A 22,253-nucleotide genomic window follows, 5' to 3' on the forward strand; every position below is an offset into this window, starting at 1 on the left:
TATTTTATTTCATTTTATTAATTAATATAAGAAAAAATACAATTTATCATTTATGGCATCGTTAAACCGCATCACGAATGCTATCGATGCTGCATTCCGCAATAGTTATAAATAACAATATTGATGCTTACTCTAATTTACATATTGTACTAACACACGCAACAAACCACAATTCAGACACACCATGAGGACGGGCCGGCTGGCCGCGGCGCCCAAAACCGGTCCACACGCTCTCAATAGGAACGCGTGAAGATAGTCAATCATCAAGCTGAAATTAAAATCCAATACTCAAAAGTCCAGAAGCTATGAGAAATTCAAAGAGTTTCCATGAAAACGCACCTATTTCCATATAAATTGTCGAGGATTGAAAGCCTATAGGGTAATTCCAATTATCCTTGAAACTTGAAATTTTATACTACAGAAGCTCTTATAATACAACTACTTAAAAAGAAAAATCTGAAAACCTTTAAGATAAAATTACTCTAAACTGCGTAAGTTTTGTTTATGAGACGGGTTCTGCTAACACTAGATTTCATAGATATCTACAGCACGGAAATATTTGCACAACACAATACAATACAATACAAGAACATCCACCACATAGTAAGCAGTACAAAAAACACATGTACATATATAGAGATTCTTAAAGTAAGCAATAGGCGGCTTTATCGCTTCAGAACGATCTCTTCCAGGCAACCCTTACAATAAACAGAAGTAACGAATAGATTTAGCAGGTGATGCAATTTACAGTAGATTAGAGCAATATCAAGATACATAAGATGACAGATAGTGCTCCCTAAGCATAGACTTAAAGATAGGCAAGGCCTTTTGTACAAATTGAAACGAAACATTTGTTTTAAATGTAGCAACAACATAAAAGATTCACATGAGTATTCCATAGAAGTGGTGCCGTTGTTGCAACGCTAGTCTGCGCAGCCGTCGATATTCGTCGGTCGGCATTCGCGCCGGTTTGACTCGACGCCAGACCAATATTCAGCGGAGCGACAAATCAGCACTTCGATATTGCCTCCATTTGCTATCCAAATCAATATTATGGAAAATCGGATTTTTCATCGCACGCCAAACCGCGGTACTAACTGAACCGAAAAAGATTCACGTTAACACTGCCTAAATATGGGGAAAACGTCAATTAAATTGCTTTAATAAACCTGGTAGCTACTTAAGAAGGAAAATGAAATAATTCGTTAAGATTGTAACCGATCAAAAATAAGTAAGGCAGTATCATTAAATTTTAGTATTAGAGTAAGTACACAACGTTTTATAACCAACATTTTTTTTCTTTCTTTCAAAATTACAGAAAGAAAGAAGGAAGAAGACATTAATTCACTAATACGGCAGACACATAAATAAATAAATAAATCATTTATTTGTTTACCAGAATGTAGTCTTTTACAATGAAAGGTGGTAAATTAAATATTTTATGTCCAATACATTCTGCTTTAGCCTAAGCATGTAAACATTTAGACAGCATGCTTTTATCTAATTGCTGAAACAAATATTGCACACAAATACAATAAAATTTATCTACACAATCACACACAAATAAACAAAAAAAATCAAACTAATCAATTCAAACTAATTAATGAAAACTTGTACTATAGGTATAGGTAATAATTATAAATATAAACAGATAAATACGTACTTGAATACATTAAAGATCCAAGACCCGAGAACCATTCATTCACATTCTTCAGTAATATCGTCACTACTTTAAAAAAAAACTCGTAGCTCAAAATAGATATTTTTTCTGAGTGAACTTTATACACATTTCATCAAGGTTCAATTTTGTTGACATATTGATTTTAGATACGAGATTTTTTCAAAGTAGTGACGATATTTGCCCAGACCGGGGATCAAACCCAAGGTCTCAAACTGCGTAGTCACCAATAGGCTATTTGATCGTTTATTTCCGTACATCCTATTACTGTATCTATTTCAAGACAAAATAAAAGCTGAAATAATCCCGATGAATCTTGCTATTTAAAATAAATTAAATAATTGTAGGTGGTACATAGACTCGTAATGTAAGAAAAATATTTCATTTAAAATATGTGATAGGAAAGTATTTGTAATGTTACAACCTTCGATCAAACATTTGTACTAATTCGTACATATAACTATTAACATGAACGACAGTAATTAAAATGAGAACTGTGTTATTGAAAATTCATAAAGGCTTATCTCTTGAAAGGAAATTAATAATTCAGTGCTATTTTCAACCCTAGCACTGTCGAATTGATAATTTATACAAAATAACATTTCAAATACGAACAACGATTGTTGGAGAGAGCTCGTTACCATGTACATAAACTTTGCTGTAATAACAGCGTTTGGAATATGTGTAAAATCTTGTTTTATATGAAAATTTAGTCGAGTCACATCACACTTGTTTTTTTTTATACATCCGACATAGTAAATCATAATATATCTTTAGCATAACCACAAAGTTATCTGTTGAAAAGCATAAACATTTAAATTTACATAAAACTCATTTACACTTACTGCACAAATCTTTCGCGGAATCGAATGCCCCTACTAATTAATGAAATACTTCTTCGTGTAGATGTTTTATGCAACAGCAGGATCGTCCATTCACATAATGGCAAGGTATTCCGATTACTAATAAAGCTTAATTTGCTTCTAAAGTAAGAACACGTGCTATCGTTCTCGACAAAACAGCTACGGAACGCTATATTGTTCGCCAAAACGTTTTCTGATAATCAACGTTTGTAAGAGTTCCGCCTTTATCTTGTCGTTTGCAATCCCTGCTTTTTTTACATCACTGTGCTTTTTATTTAAGTAAAAAATCACCCAATAGCGTGTCTGCAGGGCTACTACGAAACTCGAAACTCGTAGTTCGTGTCGTGCGGTCCCTCTTACACTTATACTGTTTACACGAGAGCGAGAGGGACCGCACGACACGAACTTCGAGTTTCGAGTTTCGTAGTAGCTCTGCTGAGCACGCACAGTGTAGGATTTCGAATCAATATTGCGGCAAATATAGAACATTAACTTTTGGTTGACTATTAATCGATATCTTGCAAAATCATCATTATTTTATAATATCGTCATGGGATAATTAACACCAATTGACCTAGTCCCAAACTAACCACGTATAAACATTTTGATGTAGATAAATCATTATATTAAACGTTCAAGACTCGGAAACAAACATTCGTTTTATTCATACAAATATCGGCCCCGACCGGGCCCGGTGATCGGGCCCGGAACCCCAAGGATCATTGTCAGGTTCTCTAGCCCCTTGGCTATCCGGTCGTCGTATAACTGCAGTAAATTTCCTTTATATTAAAATGTATCTCCACCAAACCAATTTTATTTCTAAGTTACTACAGAACCTTATCATTGTGACACTTATGTCATTCAATAAGCATTCGTGGTCGCCACTCGTGGACTTTTCTCCTCCAACGGTTATCTGTTCTTCGAGCGATGTGGCCCGCCCATTGCCACTTCAAATTGTTTTTTTTTCAGCTGTGTCGGTGACATTTAGTTCTAAGACAAATCCCCGGATCTCCGGAAGACGAAGCGTTGGCAGGCCTCGCACCAGGTGGACTGACGACATCTTGAAAGTTGCGGGAAACCGGTGGATGCAAGTGGCGAGTTGTCGTTTATTGTGGCGTTCTAAGGGGGAGGCCTTTGTTCAGCAGTGGACGTCTTCCGGATGATGATGATGATGAATAAGGATTGTTACTGACAAACAAAACTATTTACTTTGATAAGGTTCTATGCTGGCCCAGAAATCAAATAAGCTGACTGTAGTACTGCTATGAATATTTTCACACATACTCAAAAACAATCATTTTAGCTTTAAATTGCACACGTTTCCTTGAATCTAAAATATACTCAGCGATACAAAATATTGCCCACTCTACAAACAAAATTAGAACCTATTACTGCATACATTTGAAGGCCAGACTTTTTGCTGCTCAGTATAGTTTTTGCGCACTTGCAATATTTTTGGAAGACTAGACGAGTAAAAATATTCATGCTCATTTGACTTGTAGGGACTCAGAATAAACAAATTGTTTTTTTCAGCGAATCTACCACTTTTTCGGCGAAAGTATTATTATGGACGTAGGTATGCCAGATAACAGCTTTCTTGTGCTAGATATCACAGACGAACAAGATGGACATGGTTCTTTTTGCCATTTTAGCTACAGAAGTAAACCCAATAAACTCAAGTCAAATTAGACAACGAAACTAAGGCCTTAATATCACATTTATTATCATAAACTTAGACATAATAACATATTAAATTCGCGCAAACAATACATCGGATCTGTTAGAAATACTTCGCTGCGCCTCAGGAAAGAAAGGCAGGATATGTATCCAGGAATCTAAACTCAACGTTAAGATGCTTACCTAGAAAGAGAAAAACTCGTTTCATACAACGCGCCATTTTAGGCTGCGGCTCCATTGAGACGGAGACGAGCGGAGCGCAGAGGAGACGTATAGGGATCACCCAATCCCTACACGTCTGATGATAATGAGGCGGAGACGAGATGTGGATTTAACTAATATGATTGGTCATTCCCTACACATCTCCTCTCCGCTCCGCTCGTCTGCTCATCAAAACCAAAAATAGGATTAACCTCAGAAGGATGTCACTGCCAAGTCAACTTGAATCGGTATAGACTATTTTTTATAATAGCCAGCTTAGAGGCCTTATTATCTAACGCACTCGGAATCACAATCGCTTTCACGACTTTTTTCTGTCAAACAAAATTAGATGAGGATAGAAAAAGAGATTGTGATTGCAATCGCGAGTGCCGGCGTGCTAGACAATACGGCCTCAGGTATTTCTAGGTCGTTCTCCTGTCATTTTTCACTCCGAGGATATTACGGTTACTGACGTATTCAACAAATTTTCTATACTTCTTCTGTCGCTGTTTGATTTTGTTGAAATGTATAAATAAATAAAGTTAAGAGAGTCATAAAAATGCATTAAAAAAAACGTATTCAAAACTATACCATTCATCCAATAACAATGGTAAAATTTTTAGGAATCAAAGCAGGGTTTAGGTAGTCCGTCGGCCAATAATACCTACTTAAGCAAATAAAATGATGTTTTCTTCGTATGCCTACTAAGGTACTTTTGCACGCAATAGCTCCCACCAAAAACATGAACTATTTAATTTCACCTAAGTTTCTGACACAATGCATCCCATAAAGTATACGAGGTCTTCTTAGGTATACTATTTTCTACGTTTTCTTCATCTTAAGTAGGTAAATGACACAGCAGTGGCATCATACAAGGAAACGGAGTTCTTCCAATAAGTTTCTAAACGACTTTAAGCCGATTCCTTCCGCATGAATAGGCATGAAATTAATAAAGCAACAGATTCTCGGCATGTACTTATAAATCTTGACATAAGTCATGCTCCTTCCTTGCCCTGATTGTATTCTATCCGGCATTATTGCTTTTCTTGCTCTATGGAGCCTTTTGTGTAGGTTTTCGGAACCGTACGGTATCAATAAAAGGATATGTCAATTTCGAGGAACGAATGTATCAGACTTGGTTCAATGCCGTACAAATTTACTACTAAACCAATAATCAACACAACAACAAATAAGCAACACTTTCTTGTACTATAAAGCGCGATGTATTTCTACGTTCTTTGAAGACACCAATTTGATGAGACATATTGGATGTTTTGGGTTCCGTGAGCTTACGTTATTTTCAAGAGATTTGAGCCCAGTGACTGTCAAGATTCTTCGCGAAGTAAGCTGTTGATGTTTTGCTTTAACTGTTTACTGTTTTGGTTTTCAGTGCGTACCTTGGTTTCAGCTCTATAGGAGAAGCAGTGGTTGACGCCTCTGTGCAAGCCCTGTAGAATACCGAAGACATCACCAGCTCCCAATAGCTCGTGAGTTGTCTCAGTCAAGTCCGATCGGACCGAGACTACGGACACTGTTCCTGATGACACCCAGTGCATCCTGGCATCACAATCACCTGCCACCACTATGTAGTTCCCTAAAAGAGAGGAATATTATTACATCAGTAATTTTAGGAAGATATTGACTGACCGGTTAACCTCAAAGTCAACGGTTAACTTCAAAGGCGTTGTACGATAAAGTTGGTGCAAGCGGTCGCTCAGTCAAAAGCTCGCACTTCAAATTACATTACTCCTCTCCCAACCACCATTAGCAACAGACATAATAAACTACACCAGGTCATGGCTTGCATATAAGAACGATTCAAATAAGAATATAAATTTAAAGACGGGAAACTTTTCCAGCTTAGATAAAAGTACCTAAAGTTTATTCCGTAGTAAAAACAAAGGTATACCGTAGGTGACAGGCTAGCAACCTGTCACTATTGTACCGTTTTTGTCAATCATTAAACCTAAAATTGCTAAAAGTGGCTCCGAAGCGGTAATGTTTCGTGTGCTCTGCCTACCCCATTTGGGAATACAGGCGCGTTTACCCTATCATTGAGATCTGAAGACCTGACCCGGTTTAATATTTGACGGCTGAGAAGAAGGCATACTAAATGTGTCATAAACATGCATTGGCTAACCACTGGCTCAACTTAATTAGGTGCAGCACCTATAACTAGCTCTCAACTCTCCATTGATGTAAATATCTCATTAAAATGTTCAGAATAAATATATAGTTGGTAACTGCTTTGTCTTTTTTGCACAAATTATGAAGACTGCAACGGATGTATATTTATTCATCTGTCATATTGATCTCTTCTTTTCTATATTATTTAATACAAAGGATCATTATTTCAAAACAATTTTCTTAATCGCTAATTCCTTTCCGAACACAAATCCTTTTTTAATGAAGCAAAAACTTAATTAAACGGGCTTTACCTGGAAAAAATACCGTGTAATCCAGAGCAACGGTAAGTTGACGAAGAAATGGCTCCCCAGTGTCTGCGAAAATGTAGCAGTTTCTCAAATGTTGGCCAAACATCGCAGACATGAGATCGCACCGCCTCACGTACGGGGTTTGAGCCAATAGTGCCGGCAACTGCATATGAAACAAACATTCGTTACCAACAAATACAATGATTCTTTTTTGATTCTATTTTGTTGGGTATAGTACCTATCAACAAGCATTCTTGAATGTTTAATGCATAAATTATTGTTTTATTGGTGTTTGTTTTTTAAGTTTATCAAATATTTTATCGCAAAGATACTGCAAAATATGTAAATAAATAAAATTAAATGAACGAATGAAATTTATTGTTTCGGAATAATATTTTTATTAAGTGATTTGCAGTAATTATTTTATTGCAAACTTAGAAAGGAATGTTTCCCTTGAATACTTCTGCGTCTGTATGAACAGAGATTTCCTAACGCGCAGAGATTTTCTAACGCGACGGGAGCTCGTGATCGCATTCACTATTTCTTTCTACACTCATCCTATACCCTGTGATAGACAGAGGTGGGTAGAACGATTGGAATATCAAGTAGATACACTAGACAACTGGTCTTGAGAATGAATATCGACTGCGTCATACCTGCCGTCCGCGCTCCGTCACCCAAAGTTGTTGAATGTATTTCCACAATTTCTTTAATTGATAATCTTAAACAATAAATATCATAATGAACAACATTTTTTTTTATTCGACTGGATGGCAAACGAGCAAGTGGGTCTCCTGATGGTAAGAGATCACCACCGCCCATAAACATGCGTTGCCAACCTAGAGGCCTAAAATGGGATACCTCAAGTGCCAGTAATTTCACCGGCTGTCTTACTCTCCACGCCGAAACACAACAGTGCAAGCACTGATAGCGAGCAAGATGGTGGTAGCAATTCGGGCGGATCTTGCACATGGTCCTACCACCTGCATAACAGTAATACCTAATTACCAAAGTTAGTTACAGGTTAATAGTTTTAAATTTGAAAAATTTTGACGCAATACGTGTATTTTCTTTACATCTCAATCATCTGTAGCAAAACTGACCTGACAATCCTTGATTTTTCAGTACATCCATAAGTTTCCCCGTAGCTTTTTCATATTTAGTCAATGCATGTTTCGACGCATATGCGACCTAAAAAATTTAGATAATGTAGATTAAATCAAATTTTGCTCAAGTAGAGCAATAAAAAAGTAACCATGGACATGCAAGTGGCTTTAAGCCTAATATGGCATCATTTTCTGAACAGAGTCTGAAATTAAATTTAAATGTCATGAAATTTGTATGAAATTGTCGCTTGTTATACAAATACGGCAAACTAACATGAGTTCACACAAAGCGTGACGACATCAGAGGCATATTTTGTATGGTTTACCTGCATGGCCGTAGTGACTACAACAGCTGCCAGGATCTTTCCAGAGAGCAAGCAAATATTCTGTATAGCTATTGGAAAGTATAACTCGATGAGGTACTCGTCCCCGCCTGTGACTGTTAGCTCTGAGGCTATCAAGTAGAAAGACATGGAGAAGTCCCAATAGGTAGCCGGAGAATCACTAAAAAAAATTTTTTCTTATTTGGGTTTTTTATGCGGTATACCAAGCGTGAGATTTTTTTTAGGATACCTCCCTCATCTTTAAAGTGCAAATTTTCATTAAAGTCGAGCGTTGTCCCCCCTCCCCCCTCTAAAATCTAAACTGTCGGGTGGAAAATTTAAAAAAAAATCAGGATAAGTATATCAAAGGACCATAGGCAGAAATGTCCACCTACCAACAGGAACAAAACACGTCTCATTTAATAGATCTTGGCAACCTGATGATTTTTTGCTATCACGAGGATCTATTAGTTGAGACATGTTACGTTTCTGTTGGTGTGTGCCCATACAAATTTTCCCATTGTCCTTTACAAGGAAAATTATAACGGCTAAGATTGCTTGAGAATTATTAGTATGTAGTTTAAGAGTAAATAGCAGCCTTAGGTATAAAATATACCTAAACTTGGAAGATTCCATATCTATTATACATAATAAGAATCCTTAGAAAAATATTACTTGATTTTTTCGTAAAGGCTACGGAACTCTATCTTGGGCGTGTCCGCTACGCTCTTGGCCGGGTTTTCAAAAGAATTGAATGCTTATAACTATCCAAAAGCCAAAATGTAACTAACATTCAATCAAAAAGGTAGAGCGAGTAAATGTAAACAAGTAATGAGAAGTCCGTTATAAAATGATGAGAAACGTAATATCATTGTACCAGTTTCCACTGTCCTTCTTTCCAATAAGCTCCTAATGACACAACAAGCGGAGAAAAATGAGCACCTTGTTATAAACTAAAAGATACGACGCAATTTCTTCCGAGTTCTGGAATTACGTCGTGTTGTTACTCAATACATATTGTATTATGTAAGATAGACAAGAAATTACGAGATATTGAAAGAAAGAAAGAAAGAAAGAAAATACATTTATTCACAACACAAGACACAACAATAGTATTAAGTACAAATAGACAACACGTAGGAAAGTATGTGTCATTGCGGTTGTGAATCGGACACTGGCTCAGCATAATGCTGAAGCGTTAATAATAAACACCCCAGCGCTGATTTTCAGCCAGCACCGTTGGTGACCCTCGGACCGCTATTGGTATATTATGTGAATTGAATGGACGTAACAGACCTATAAAGGCACTATATTATACCTTAAATGGTACAATTATAGCTCCTCACTGAGTCATAGGTACAGTTTTTTTTATCAGAAATGAAAAGAATTGTTTAAATTAACATAATAGTCGAAATGTTTGCCAATGCTTTAATTAGTAGGTACTAGGTAGGTAACTGAACCGTCCAAGCTACAAACGGTTTTTTTTAAGACGACAGTATATTTTTGAGTGTTTCAACTCGTCAAAAGTTGAACGCAGTGGTGATGGTGATAATTTTATTTATATGGTTGCAGTTTTTTGTAAAATATATGTAGTTGAGAAGCGCGTAAGGTTCTAGGTCAGGGCTCGGCAACGCGCGGCCCGCGACTGTTTTGTAATATCGCTTATAATACCTACCTACACAATAGGTAATAGGTAATAGGTAGATATCTATTAGGTACAAAATTATCTTACAAGTGCGGCGCGCCTTTATCTATTTTTGTTACTATGTGGATCATGTCTGCCAAAAGGTTGCCGACCTCTGTTCCAGGTAATTCATTGTAGTTATACTTACTCGTCAACGTTGTGCATTTTGAGCGTACGTATAGTACTGATGGGCTCCAAAGCACTTACAACAATCAGCCACATACATGTGAATGTGTGGACGAAGAAAATTACTGCGTGCGCTGTCATGGCGGCCTGAGACAAAACAAAAGAAAGTTATTCAAAGGGTATGACGTCAGCTAATACACTTTCGCATTTTTTTTAAACTCATGATCAAGTAGAGACTACCTACTCGTGACCACGGCCGCTACCGATGCCGATGGCGGTTCAATTCAAATAATAAAATAATGGATAATATTAATCGAAAACAGCAAAATTTCCGATGTAAATAAAATTTCAATATGAAATTAAAATAAAGTTTAAAAATATTGAAAACAAGAATGCACAGTAAAATTAAAATATGTCAATGCCAGCTAATGCAATTAAACTATTTCGTTATCAATACTTTTTTTTATTGAACGGGGACCATTGATATTTATTATTATAATTTATTACATAAAAAGGTGAAAACCTATAAAAGACCAATCAAATACTTCCACACAAAATTGTTGCCATATTCAATATTAGGTAGGTATGAAGTGGCGCATTCATTTATTTTTTTATCTACACCCATATAGTAAATCTTCCATTATGTGTTCAAAAACCATAGATAATGACCAGCATTACGACATTGGATTCCATTATGTACACGGCAGTATCGTAATGGTATTTACGATACCGAAATCGATATCGTAATGAGCATTAGGCTACGTATGCACTATGCGGCCAACCGCGCGGTTTTAGCGCGTCGTCTCTTTCTCGACCGATACTTTGAAGAGGGACGGCGCGCCAAAACCGCACGGTTGGCCGCAAAGTGTGTACGTAGCCTTACGCACCGGAGCGGTGGCGGGGCTTCATCTTCAGGCGCAGGAGCTCGTGGGGCAGACATAGTTCTGGTTGCAATGCAGGTCGTTCTCAATGGTTCTTGAACGCATGATAGAGGATTTAATATAGTGGATGTAGATAAAGTAATGTAGGTATGCAACTGTACGTAATTAGGCCTTAAAACACTCGTGTGATCCTTACGTGTAAACCATACTCGTGTTTTAAGGACCCTTATTACGTAACAGTTGCATAAATAAACTACTATAGTATTCTATGTGGAAGTCTGTTGCTTGTTGCCAGACTACTTAGGTCTAAATTTCAACGTCAATTTTTTTTTTTATAATTATGGTTTATAAAGTCAAAGACCGCCACTTTGAACATCCTTACCTGCAAAGCAGTTATATTGTTCGTAAGTTCAGCAGCCGTGTTTCTATAAAACTCGACCAAGTACTTTAGACGAAACAGTTTGTTTGCTCTCAGGTAATGCATCGCAGTCTTTGGTTTTCTACAATATGTAAATAAAAGTTGTCAGTAGTTAATTGAACATGGTTATTTTATGTCACATTACTACTCAGCGATTCTGCGGAATAACTACGTATAAAGGAGACGGCGCGACGATTACGATATATCAAATAGAGGATATAAGTATGATCTTAACAAAGACGATAAATAATATATAGGTACGCTCGAAAAACAAAAGAACGAGCCATTGCCCTGTAGGTAGTGGGATATTACAATACAATACAAAGACTCTTTATTGTACACCAGACATAGTAAGCGATACAGAAAACAGATACATAGCGAAAAAAAATAAGCATATCATAAGATAGATATTCCAATAAGCATACCTAAAAAAATTAATAACGCCTTTTACCAAACTTATACCTAAGACTAACTACTCAAAAACAGCTCAACAATTATTGTCATCATACCCTTTGTTTCATGTAACAAAGATAATCGATCTTATATATGTAAGTAAATGTAAACTTACGGGAAACAAAACGCAAACAACATAAAGGGAAAGTTGACAAATACATCCGAATAGAACTGCAGTTTGCGCCTAAAGTAACGCCTACGGCACTTGACTGCATCCATCACAAGCTCGCCACGTTTGCTTGCGTAACCCTAAAATATATTTTTAAATAAATATCATTCTCTATGGTTCTAAATAAATATTTGATAGGGTAACTATGCATTATTTTCATAACCCCTCGAGTGGAACCAGATTTCGAAAAAAAGAATCTTAAGTACGAAACATCAAACTCTTCTCAGACTTGGAAAATGCATGATCTCTGAACTTAGACAAAGTAAAGATAGAATTCTTCGAACAACAAAGTGAGGCCGGGTAAAAGTCTGCAACTAAACGTATGTTACCGGTCTCACTTTGCCGTTCGGTCCATGTTTATTTTTAATTTATTATGAGTGTTTTGATGTTAAAAAAAAACTTAGTTTCGCGTTAGTAAAAATTACAAAAATGGTCTATAACTAATTATAAATAGGAAGTACCTGATGAATATTCAAAAATATGTTGATGTAGAAGTAGCAATCAGTAACTGCGAACGTCCAGCTTATAAAAAAGCAGTCGTTAAGTGTTATAATGGCGTACAGAACTAGCACGTAATTCATCGTCGCCATGAAACAAGTCAAGTATCCAAAAAGCTGAAAATACACATTTTTAATGCCTAAGCCGGCTTAGAGTGTAATTATTTAAAACGAGGAAAGTATCCTACTGGCTGAAAAGATTTAAAATGGGTAATCCGAACGATGACAATGACGAACGTAAATTTCATAAATTCAATGAACGCAAAGATTCACTGGGCACTTCATACGGGTATTAAAAACTGGATACGGATTGGTATTATTTTTTCGTGCATATTTAAGCTTGGCATTTATAGCTGTTGACAGTTACGACTACTACTGATGTGCCAAAGGAAACTTTCCAAAATTGTAGAATTTTTTCATACAGGAAAACTTCGGAAACTTCTCACAATTTAGTATTTTTTCATTTAAATTTCCAATATTTTTACAGGTTGCTGCGAATGTCGCTGTTTATACCTTTTCAGAGATTTTTAAAACTCATGCGGGATAAAGAACTAGCCTTAAGTAACTATTTATTATTTCACGTGGGCGATAAAATGCAGATAGAAAACTTTCAAAGAAAGCTTAGAAAAAACTTGATATCTATACCTGATAGAGCCAAGTGCCCGGTCGGAACAAGTTGTATAAGTTGATATGACTCTGGTATGTCATCGTACTCATTGACGACTTGGCTTGACTCGTGTTCGAATGTGATTGTGAACTACGGAGAGATATTTGACCAAGACCTTGGGAAACATAAATAGATGCATCCTACATGAAAGTTTTATTATAAGTTTCCTAAACCCTTAGTGAAAAGTGTAGGGTTTAATAAAAGGAGCAAGGTACGATTTACGAAGCGCCATATTAACTTAATTTTAAATTATTAATCTTTGACATGCAATTGAGGACCTTGGCCCAACTTAGCCGAACCTCCTAGGTTGCATGTTCGAGATTTATCAGTTAAAGGCGGTATTGGTGCTTCATTGCCGATATCCTGGAATTAGAAACTATTTCATATTATCTATTTTTGCCTAAAAACATTATATGCGACGCACAGATATCACTGTTCTGCGCGTGTGTTTGCGTAAAAGTAAGGTAATCGATTTTATCTTAATTTATAAAATGAAAACAGACAAAACGCCAAAAATCTCCGATTTAATTTAGTTTCTATTTAACAAATCCATTGACAAGTTACCTTGCAATTCGCATCGGCTAGAGCCACTTCGAGAATCCACTGTCGATCCCATCGACATCCCTTCAGCATCTGATCCATCTACATAAAATACCAATAGATAGGTATAAAAAAATATATCGGGTTTTATGTTTTTTTGAAACACAAAACCTGATGTTTTATGCTAGTTAGATGATAGACAACGATTTAAACTGTATTCCTACAATACCTCCTTGTGGGTTAGTATCATTTCGTCTAAAACGCAGCTGGTCTACGTAGAAAATGAGCAATGGGGAATGGATGAAAATTATAGAAACGCTTAAAACTTTTTTTATCGATAGGAATAACTTTTCTAATAAACAGAAAAAAATATCAGATTTTTAAGTAGCATCATTTAATTTAAAGGACTGATATTTTTTATGTTAATTAGAAAGGTTATTCGATAGGTCGATTAAAAAAGTTTCAAGCGTTTCTAAAAATTTCATCCATTCCCCATTGGTCTAAGTAGCAAGTGGTCTAAGAAGCAACTGGTCTAAGTAGCAACTTGTCTAATTATCAAGTGGTCTAAAATTCTTTGCCTCAAAGTCGACGGAGCTGGAGAAGCTGGCTTGCGAAGTGGACTTTGCGGAGCTCATATTCCGCGTGGCTGAGCCGCTTCGCACCTTGAATCAACTGTAACCTTACCTAACCTACCTATGTTTTTTCAAGTTTTGTACAAAAACAGGTTAGGAACAGTTGCTTTTTAGACCACTTGCTACATAAGCCAGTTGCTTCTTAGACCACTTGCTACTTAGACCAGCTGCTTTTTAGAACAGTTGCTATTTAGACTAGCTGCTTTTTTAGACGAAATGATACTTACTAACCCCTCCTTGTTTATATACTTGTTAAATGATAATCTATTTTAACTCTACCTTAGTGGCATAACTGAAAATAAAATAATAATAACACGAAACCATGTAAAGAACAGGCGCTGTCTCATCGTGGTACTACAACGCAAAGCCAAGCCGCAATACTAGTATTCTGCCAGTACAGTAGTATATAGAATGAAAAATTCATGTACCTAAATATAAACATATAAACAGTAGAGCATTAGTGAAAGTGGTGCTCTACAGTGTGTGGCCCAGAACCGGGGATAATATTAAAAACAGAGGTTCTATAGGTCACCGGTAATTGGATCATCATGGCCCCACTTAATTAAAATCAAAACTTAACTTTTGTTTTTTTTCTAACAAACTTAATCTTGAATTCAATGTACCCAATTCTAGAACCCAACTGATCGCCTGTCACGCTACAAATATCAAACATTTTGCTTTATATTGCTTCTTCGAAAAAATACTGCTGCTGAAAGTAATTTTCTAATATTTATCTACACATTTACGTACTAAGTATAGCTTAAACTTCCTTTTGAAATGTTCAATCGAATTTCAAGTAAAATTAGAAGCACAATACTAAATATCGTACCACTCGAAGAGTCGTCGGCATAATTGACAGTAATCGGCAAGATATAATCTTTGGACACTTGAAACGCATTGTTCAGGGGCTCCTGTATTTTCGGATAGTACTTGACCAAGTTGAAGAATGTCTGGCTGGAAATAACCAGAAGGTCGAGGCTGCGGCTCGCGTAGATTGATACTTCCGAACAGGATATTGGTTGCTAAAATTACAACAGTCATTACAAAAAAAAAAATGGGGCTGTCAAGTATCACACATACAAGGAAAGTGCAAAAATATGTATCCATTTGATCCACTCAACATGATGTTGGTACTATGACCTCATTACGTCAGTGATAAAATATTAAGCTTTAACTACGACAAAAATCTACGTTTAATGAATTAAACCACGTAAACCATTATAGAAACTCATGGTTTTAAAGAGTTATCCAGGGGATGTAACCACGGCATAAAGGTAAGAAAAAGTTATTCCAAATAAATATCATTATTCGTCATCCTTACTCCAGTAAAATTCCCAAACATACCGCCAGGGCCCATACAAGTAATCATTTCATTGTACGAACTCATAACGTCAACCTGCAAAAAATATTACCAAAACACTATTATACTTATGGAGCGGTTATACCTTCCGGTGGCTTTAGAAAGCGTAATAAATTGCAAACCCGCCATTGAAATTTCCTTACCTTTCCTCGATAAATTATATAAATATAGGGTTGTACATCCTTGTATTGTATGACGGTCTCGTGTTTGAGGAAGTACATTTCCGTAAGGTGCTGAGTGATGACCCTGATGAAAGACCGCTCAACTTTGCCGAATAGTGGTACTTCGCGCAACGTTCTCTCATACATGAAAACGAGGGTATCTTCCATTAGAGCTGAGTTTAGACGCCGGCAGATTTTCTAGGGGAAAGAGATAGAACACCAGCTTTTATGCTTTTCGTGCGTTTGGCATGCGAAGCAAATTGATAAAGGTTATTCGACTTCATACGTATCTAATACAAAATATACTATGCACTAGACCTATAACCGAAGATATATTTGACCTTTAGAAAGAGATATAAAATATATAAAGAAAAAAATATTTATCTATACCGACCAAAGATCATTTATGTATCTCTGTACCGTCTTTATTGTTCAGTTAAGTATCGTCTGATGTGACAATTTTACCTTCCCAGGTCAAATCTAATAGAGGTTGTTACGATATCAAATATTGTTCTAAAATTGCAATATGAATTATGGTCAACTCTATTGTCCTAAAAAGAATTGGCCTAGAAAGAAAGAGTCACATGTGACTGACGTATTAGACAGCTAAATCGATAAAATGTGTTTGAATCGACCTATTTAATTTGACTTACTTGCGGACTACTCCCATTAGTTCTCTTCCACAAATATTCGAAATATTTAACCGTCTTCGTTGTCAATACTGGATCAACATTTTCTTGATACAAGAAATTAGCCAAGTCCGAAGTCTTTTCCTGAAGTAAAATCAAAAATGTTGAAAACGTTACCTATATATACTTATATATATCCCATAGAAGATTGGACTCGTTTAACATACTGTGTGATCCAATAAAGCATGTCCGGCAGCTGTACGGGTGGACGCAATATATCCACACATGAAGGCAAAGTAAAGAAAACCTGATAGTTCTAGAAACATTGTTATCCATGCTTCGGTTTCGTTTGCCACTTGCGTCGGCGTGCAGCCAGAACCTAGCAGAAAAAAAAGTAGCATTTTGTACGAACATGGTCAATAATAGAAGTGAACAAATTTGTAATAATTATGAATAATTCAAGCTTTGTTAGAAAACAGTTATTCTTCTTACCTATAAAGATGTTAAAACAGCGAATAAACGCTGATATGTACTCCATTCGGGCATCTAAAAAGTCCAGAAACAGAAAAATAAGCATTACATGATGCTGCATAGGTTTAGGAATTATTTTAGGGAAGCTCGAGTTCAAAACGAAACGACTAACATTAATTTTTCCTTCTCGAAGAAGCGTGATGAAACTGTGCAGAACAGCACCGCTTACACTGCATTTTTGTAATAGCGTAGTTCATTACCACATTATTTCATTTTTAATGGCAACTTGCGATCAATTTACCCAAAGTGAAACAAACAACTGAACGTCTGAATAATTTAATTGCATTGGTACTAGTCTTAAACAATTTTCAGTTTTGCTGGATTTCGTAAACGTACAAAAGATGTAAGAAAAGGGCTTATATCGCTTATCAATATTAGCCGCAATGTTTTTTTTTTTGGTGACGTAGACATTCGTGGATATTACTTATGCTATTACTAAAAAGTGAATAGCCCACTTTTTGCATGGCCGGCAACGCACCAGGAGTTCTTTTCGGCAGTAATTACTTAATATCAAAAATTCTTCGGTTTTTACATTTAAAAAACTTACTTTTTATATCAAACTTATTCCCATTAACGACCAGTGCTCGAGTGCAGTTAGCCATGGTATGCAGTGACCCTGGCCGCCTAAAAGGTACGCAGTAGCTGATAAAAGAAAATGCCGCAGCGAAATTTGTGACCAACAAGGCCAGTGGCAGGAACTTCAACAATATTACTATTTGGTTTACGCGCATTATATCGCTCTCCCAGTACGATAGAGCTCCCATTATTCTCACCACCTGAAAGCATTATACATTTTTAATATATAAATAATAATATATTTCAGGTAGCTATAACCCATTACATAATACTTATGTACGTAAAAATAAAATTTATATTTTTGATGATGATGGTATTATATAGATAAATCAAATGTAAATCAAATACGCCGTTCACAAGACACCGGCAGTTTTCTAATTTGGGACCCTTTCATGACATGCGCATATTTTTACTTTTGTTCTTTTTTTTGTGCAAGATCCACGTTAAATGTTTTCTTTCTCGCTTTCTTTCAAATGTCTATCTATCTAGCTATAATATATTAATTAATATTATATAATTATCTATATAATACCTTTAAACGAGCAATTTTAGTGTATATATGTATAGATATATAATATATAATACATTTTGAGGATCTCGGAAACGGCTCGCAACGATTTCGATGAAATTCGCTATGTATGGGTTTTCGGGGATGAAACATCAATCTAGCTAGGTCTTATCTCTGGTAATTCGCAGAGCAAAGGGACGCGGACTAGGAATAATCTGATCCGCAGACTATTTTTCACCAGTAAATTTCGTAATTGACATATTATTATTGGGAGCTCATTAAAGATACTCACGGTAATCCCTTAAAAATAACCACCACAATGCTTACAAATTATAAATGTGAAAGTAACTCTCTCTGTCTATCTGTTAACTTTTCACTCTTCAGCCGCTGAACTGATTTAGACGAAATTCGGTCTACAGATAGTTGGAATCCCGAGAAAGGACATAGGCTACTTTGAATTCCGTTAAAATTCATAGTACCCGCTGAAAGCGATAAGCGAATTCTGCGCAGACGGATTCACGGGCAACAGCTAGTAGGAAATAATTGAAAATCGAAATCTCACTTGTATTATTTTGTTTATTCGGAACAAGTCCAAATTTGTTTGAGCGTTGATAATTTTGATCTGAAAGCAAATAGCAAGCTTAAAATCAGCACTTGGAAATTCACAATTGGAATGTCAAATATTACTTTGTTGAACTTACCACTTGCTCAAAAGGAAACGTGCTAAGGAAATCGAGCAAAAAAGCATGTTTGACGTATCTAAAGATAGTAAATAGGGGATGTGTAACTAGCAGTGAATGCTCGTTATAGTAGGCTACGTAGCTCATTATTAGAATGTCAAAGTATAGCACTATATCCGTGTAGTACCTTCCATCGAATTTGTAATGAGAAACCTGCGAAAGTTAAATAAGAGTATTTAATTATTATTATTATTTTCAGAAAAGATAATACAATTTGTAGCAACAAATACAGCGTGTATTTTTTTAAACAAACCCAGAAAGTCACCAGATAGCGCTGTGAAGCGATATCACAATAAATTTTAGGTTTTGCTAAACTTATCAGATCGTAATTGTTTTTTTTTTGCAAGCAATTTATTACGTACAATTAATAGGGATGTTGACACTACCAATCAATTGCTGTACTTTTTATGAGCTGTCTAAATACAATTCTCCCAAAGTTTGAATGGAAATAGCAACTTATGACATCACTTGTTCGCACACTCAATCAACTAACTATTTATTTGTTTTAAAGCAACAAATAATCTAATTTTGCAGTTAATCGAAAATTAATCTGGTTTTCAGGGCTAAAATAAAAGGTTTTTTTTGCTAGAGTCGTGTCTTCGAATTATTTTTTCATGGTGTCAACATCCCTTTCTGACAGGAAAGGGAAGCGGATCTGTAATAGCTGTCACGTCAGCAAGAACGGGGTTAGGTTAACCAAAGTAGTGATCAAAGTAATGATACATTGCGTGCTAATTTATTTTATAAGGAAAGGAAGGATAAGTAAAAAGCAAGTTATCCAAGTGAATATTTAAGAACAGAAAAAAAATAGAAAAGTAAGATTTAACTTTCATCCAAATCTTTTTTTAATCGTCACGGGCAACACAAATTTAAGAACTTTATAATTTCCAAGTTGATCGTTTATCGTTTTTTACGTGTAATGTCGATATTTCAACATTTTGAACATAATTCCTGATTGGAATCCACTCTCATACCTCGTAGGCAGGTGAAATAATAAAAAGTTTCAATGTTCCGACCGTTTCAGGAGAAATGGACATATTTCATGGTTATAACTTTTTGTTTTTTGTGCGACTAAAAGTAATTTTAGGAAACTCCAACTCCCTTTCCAAACGCGTGAAATGTTATCAAATTAAATACTAACTGTTCATCATTTCTTCAATGTACAATCGAGGAAACCAAATTGCGTACCAGGCCCTTTACTACGAAGTGCGAAATTCGAACTTCGTATCTTGCCATCCCGCTGATGCTAATAATTATTTAATACGAGAGTGAGAGGGACGGTACGATACGGAATTCGATTTTAGCAGCTCAAAAGTTCCACCCTGAAACACGATTCAGTTTGTTCGATTGTACTTATACTGTGTTTTTGATTCTGAAAGTCGACGCAAAATACTTAATACACAGCAATGATACAGCAGGGCTACTACGAAACTCGAAACTCGTAGTTCGTATCGTAGCGTCCCGCTTCCTCTCGTATTAAAAGGAACCGCACGACACGAACTTCGAGTTTCGATTTCGTAGTAGCCCTGCTGATACAGTTGCCATCTGATATTTCGGAACGCCCTGGAGGCGAAATAATAAAAATTTCAATGTTCCGACCGTTTCAGGAGAAATGGACATATTTCATGGTTATAACTTTTTGTTTTTTGTGCAACTAAGGGTAATTTTAGGAAACTCCAACTCCCTTTCCAAACGCGTGAAATGTTATCAAATTAAATACTGACTGTTCATTATTTCTTCAATGCACAATCGAGGAAACCTAATTGCGTACCAGGCCCTTTACTACGAAGTGCGAAATTCGAACTTCTACTGTACTACTGTACTATCGTGTTCGACTGTACTATCTACTAAGTATTATTATTTTATTACGTACCGCAATGTTATAAGGAATAGCGAAAAGATAATATATAGCAAGGCAGCATCGCACTGTAGACCAGAATTTTAAAAACATCCCGTGAGGTGTAATAACTCCAGGTATCACGACGTATCTAAGGAACCTGAAAATAAAAAATATCATTTAAGACTGAAATAAGTTTTTGTTAAGAAAAAAACATTTTTAATTCAAGCTTTTTTGCTGACTCTACTTTTGTTGACTAATTGCATTGTCATCCAAACTACATTTCCATACCAAATTTCAAGTTGATGCTATTAACCGATGAGGAGTTCCGTTCTGCGAGACGATCCTGGCCGGACTACCAGAATGTGACTAATACATTATTGTGTTGTCACCAGATTTACATAAGTATGCCTTGCAAGTCAGTCAGACTACTGAAAGTCGGTCAAATTTGGCTTCCAAGATTTGACCCAAATAAATAAACATACAGGGCAAGCTAAAGAAAAGCTTGTAAATAAGGTTTTGGTAAAAAAAACATTTTTAATACAAGCTTTTTTGCAGACTGTACTTTCTGTTGACTATACGAGCATTGTCATTCAAACTACATTTCCGTACCAAATTTCAAGTCAATCCGACCACAGGAAGTGGGTCAAATTCAACTTGCAAGATTTGACCCGCACATACATAGATACATACGAGTAAATACATACATTAAACGTACGTTACAAGTTATATAAAAGCTTTAAAAAAAGAAGATTGGAAAAAAACTTGAATTTATTGAACCATTGATAAGAAGTAGTGAAATAAGGAATGAAGACACCATTTCACAATAATATTACGGCCTAATAAAAATAATTAATGCTCAATTTTTCCAATGGTCCAAGATATTATTAAGATTTGAAGAAATAAACATAGGGGTCCCTTCCAAATTATATTTTTTTAAGATGTTTAGCCACAGAACACAAACAACGTCGAGAACTGTGGATTAAAGAAAATAATATTTCTTTGTGACGCAGACCGGTCTAAAATGCGCGGCTCGGCGTAAATAAAAGCATTAGAGAAATGGAAACACGGGGCAGAATAGCAACTCTTTAACTTACATAATTACAATTTCTCAGAAAAAAAAAACAAAATTAAAATGGCGTTAACCTCACTTAAGCGACAAGGAAAATCCGGGGTACGCTGCGACGCGGAAACACTGGAGAAAACATTTCGTTCACAAAAACATCACATTTTTCACAGGAATCATTTGTTATGTTTACGAAAATATAATCTATCTTAATTAATGCTTGCTCTAAAAAATTACCTAATTTAACAGCGCTTCTCTGCAAAAACTTATTCGCAAATAGATTAATAGCACTACAATGAAAATAGATTGCCTAATTTGCAGCTGTTGTACAATCATTGTTAATGGTAAATGCTGTCATAAAAGTATGTAAAATCATAGAAATGGGCAGGTCATGAAGTACCTATTGACAAAATGGTTTTTTAACGTACTAGTTATCATACAACAGGGCCAACACTCAGTTCTATAATGGAAGGTTATATAGAAATTTGTTGATGC

The 22,253-nt window shown here is 35.9% G+C and overlaps 1 protein-coding gene across 2 annotated transcripts in view; it reads right to left on the minus strand.

The window, feature by feature from the left end:
• Window positions 1-4,290: 4,290 nt before the first annotated feature.
• Window positions 4,291-22,253, minus strand: part of LOC141428607 (uncharacterized) — a 46,677-nt gene continuing 28,714 nt past the window's right edge. For both annotated transcript variants that reach the window (XM_074088610.1, XM_074088609.1), the window contains 22 exons: window positions 20,729-20,852; window positions 18,817-19,008; window positions 18,678-18,737; window positions 17,579-17,807; window positions 16,993-17,046; window positions 16,728-16,879; window positions 16,525-16,644; window positions 15,854-16,069; window positions 15,672-15,746; window positions 15,180-15,372; window positions 13,743-13,820; window positions 13,157-13,293; window positions 12,476-12,628; window positions 11,961-12,094; window positions 11,357-11,474; window positions 10,116-10,240; window positions 8,287-8,464; window positions 7,958-8,045; window positions 7,511-7,575; window positions 6,858-7,017; window positions 5,817-6,013; window positions 4,291-4,401 (listed from right to left, as the gene is read on the minus strand). In XM_074088610.1, the coding sequence (XP_073944711.1) occupies window positions 4,291-4,401; window positions 5,817-6,013; window positions 6,858-7,017; window positions 7,511-7,575; window positions 7,958-8,045; window positions 8,287-8,464; window positions 10,116-10,240; window positions 11,357-11,474; window positions 11,961-12,094; window positions 12,476-12,628; window positions 13,157-13,293; window positions 13,743-13,820; window positions 15,180-15,372; window positions 15,672-15,746; window positions 15,854-16,069; window positions 16,525-16,644; window positions 16,728-16,879; window positions 16,993-17,046; window positions 17,579-17,807; window positions 18,678-18,737; window positions 18,817-19,008; window positions 20,729-20,852 (2,959 nt within the window). The remainder of the gene's footprint in view (window positions 4,402-5,816; window positions 6,014-6,857; window positions 7,018-7,510; window positions 7,576-7,957; window positions 8,046-8,286; window positions 8,465-10,115; window positions 10,241-11,356; window positions 11,475-11,960; window positions 12,095-12,475; window positions 12,629-13,156; window positions 13,294-13,742; window positions 13,821-15,179; window positions 15,373-15,671; window positions 15,747-15,853; window positions 16,070-16,524; window positions 16,645-16,727; window positions 16,880-16,992; window positions 17,047-17,578; window positions 17,808-18,677; window positions 18,738-18,816; window positions 19,009-20,728; window positions 20,853-22,253) is intronic.

The sequence above is a fragment of the Choristoneura fumiferana genome, chromosome 6 (assembly GCF_025370935.1).
Source record: "Choristoneura fumiferana chromosome 6, NRCan_CFum_1, whole genome shotgun sequence".
In the NCBI taxonomy this organism is placed as follows: Eukaryota; Metazoa; Arthropoda; class Insecta; order Lepidoptera; family Tortricidae; genus Choristoneura; species Choristoneura fumiferana.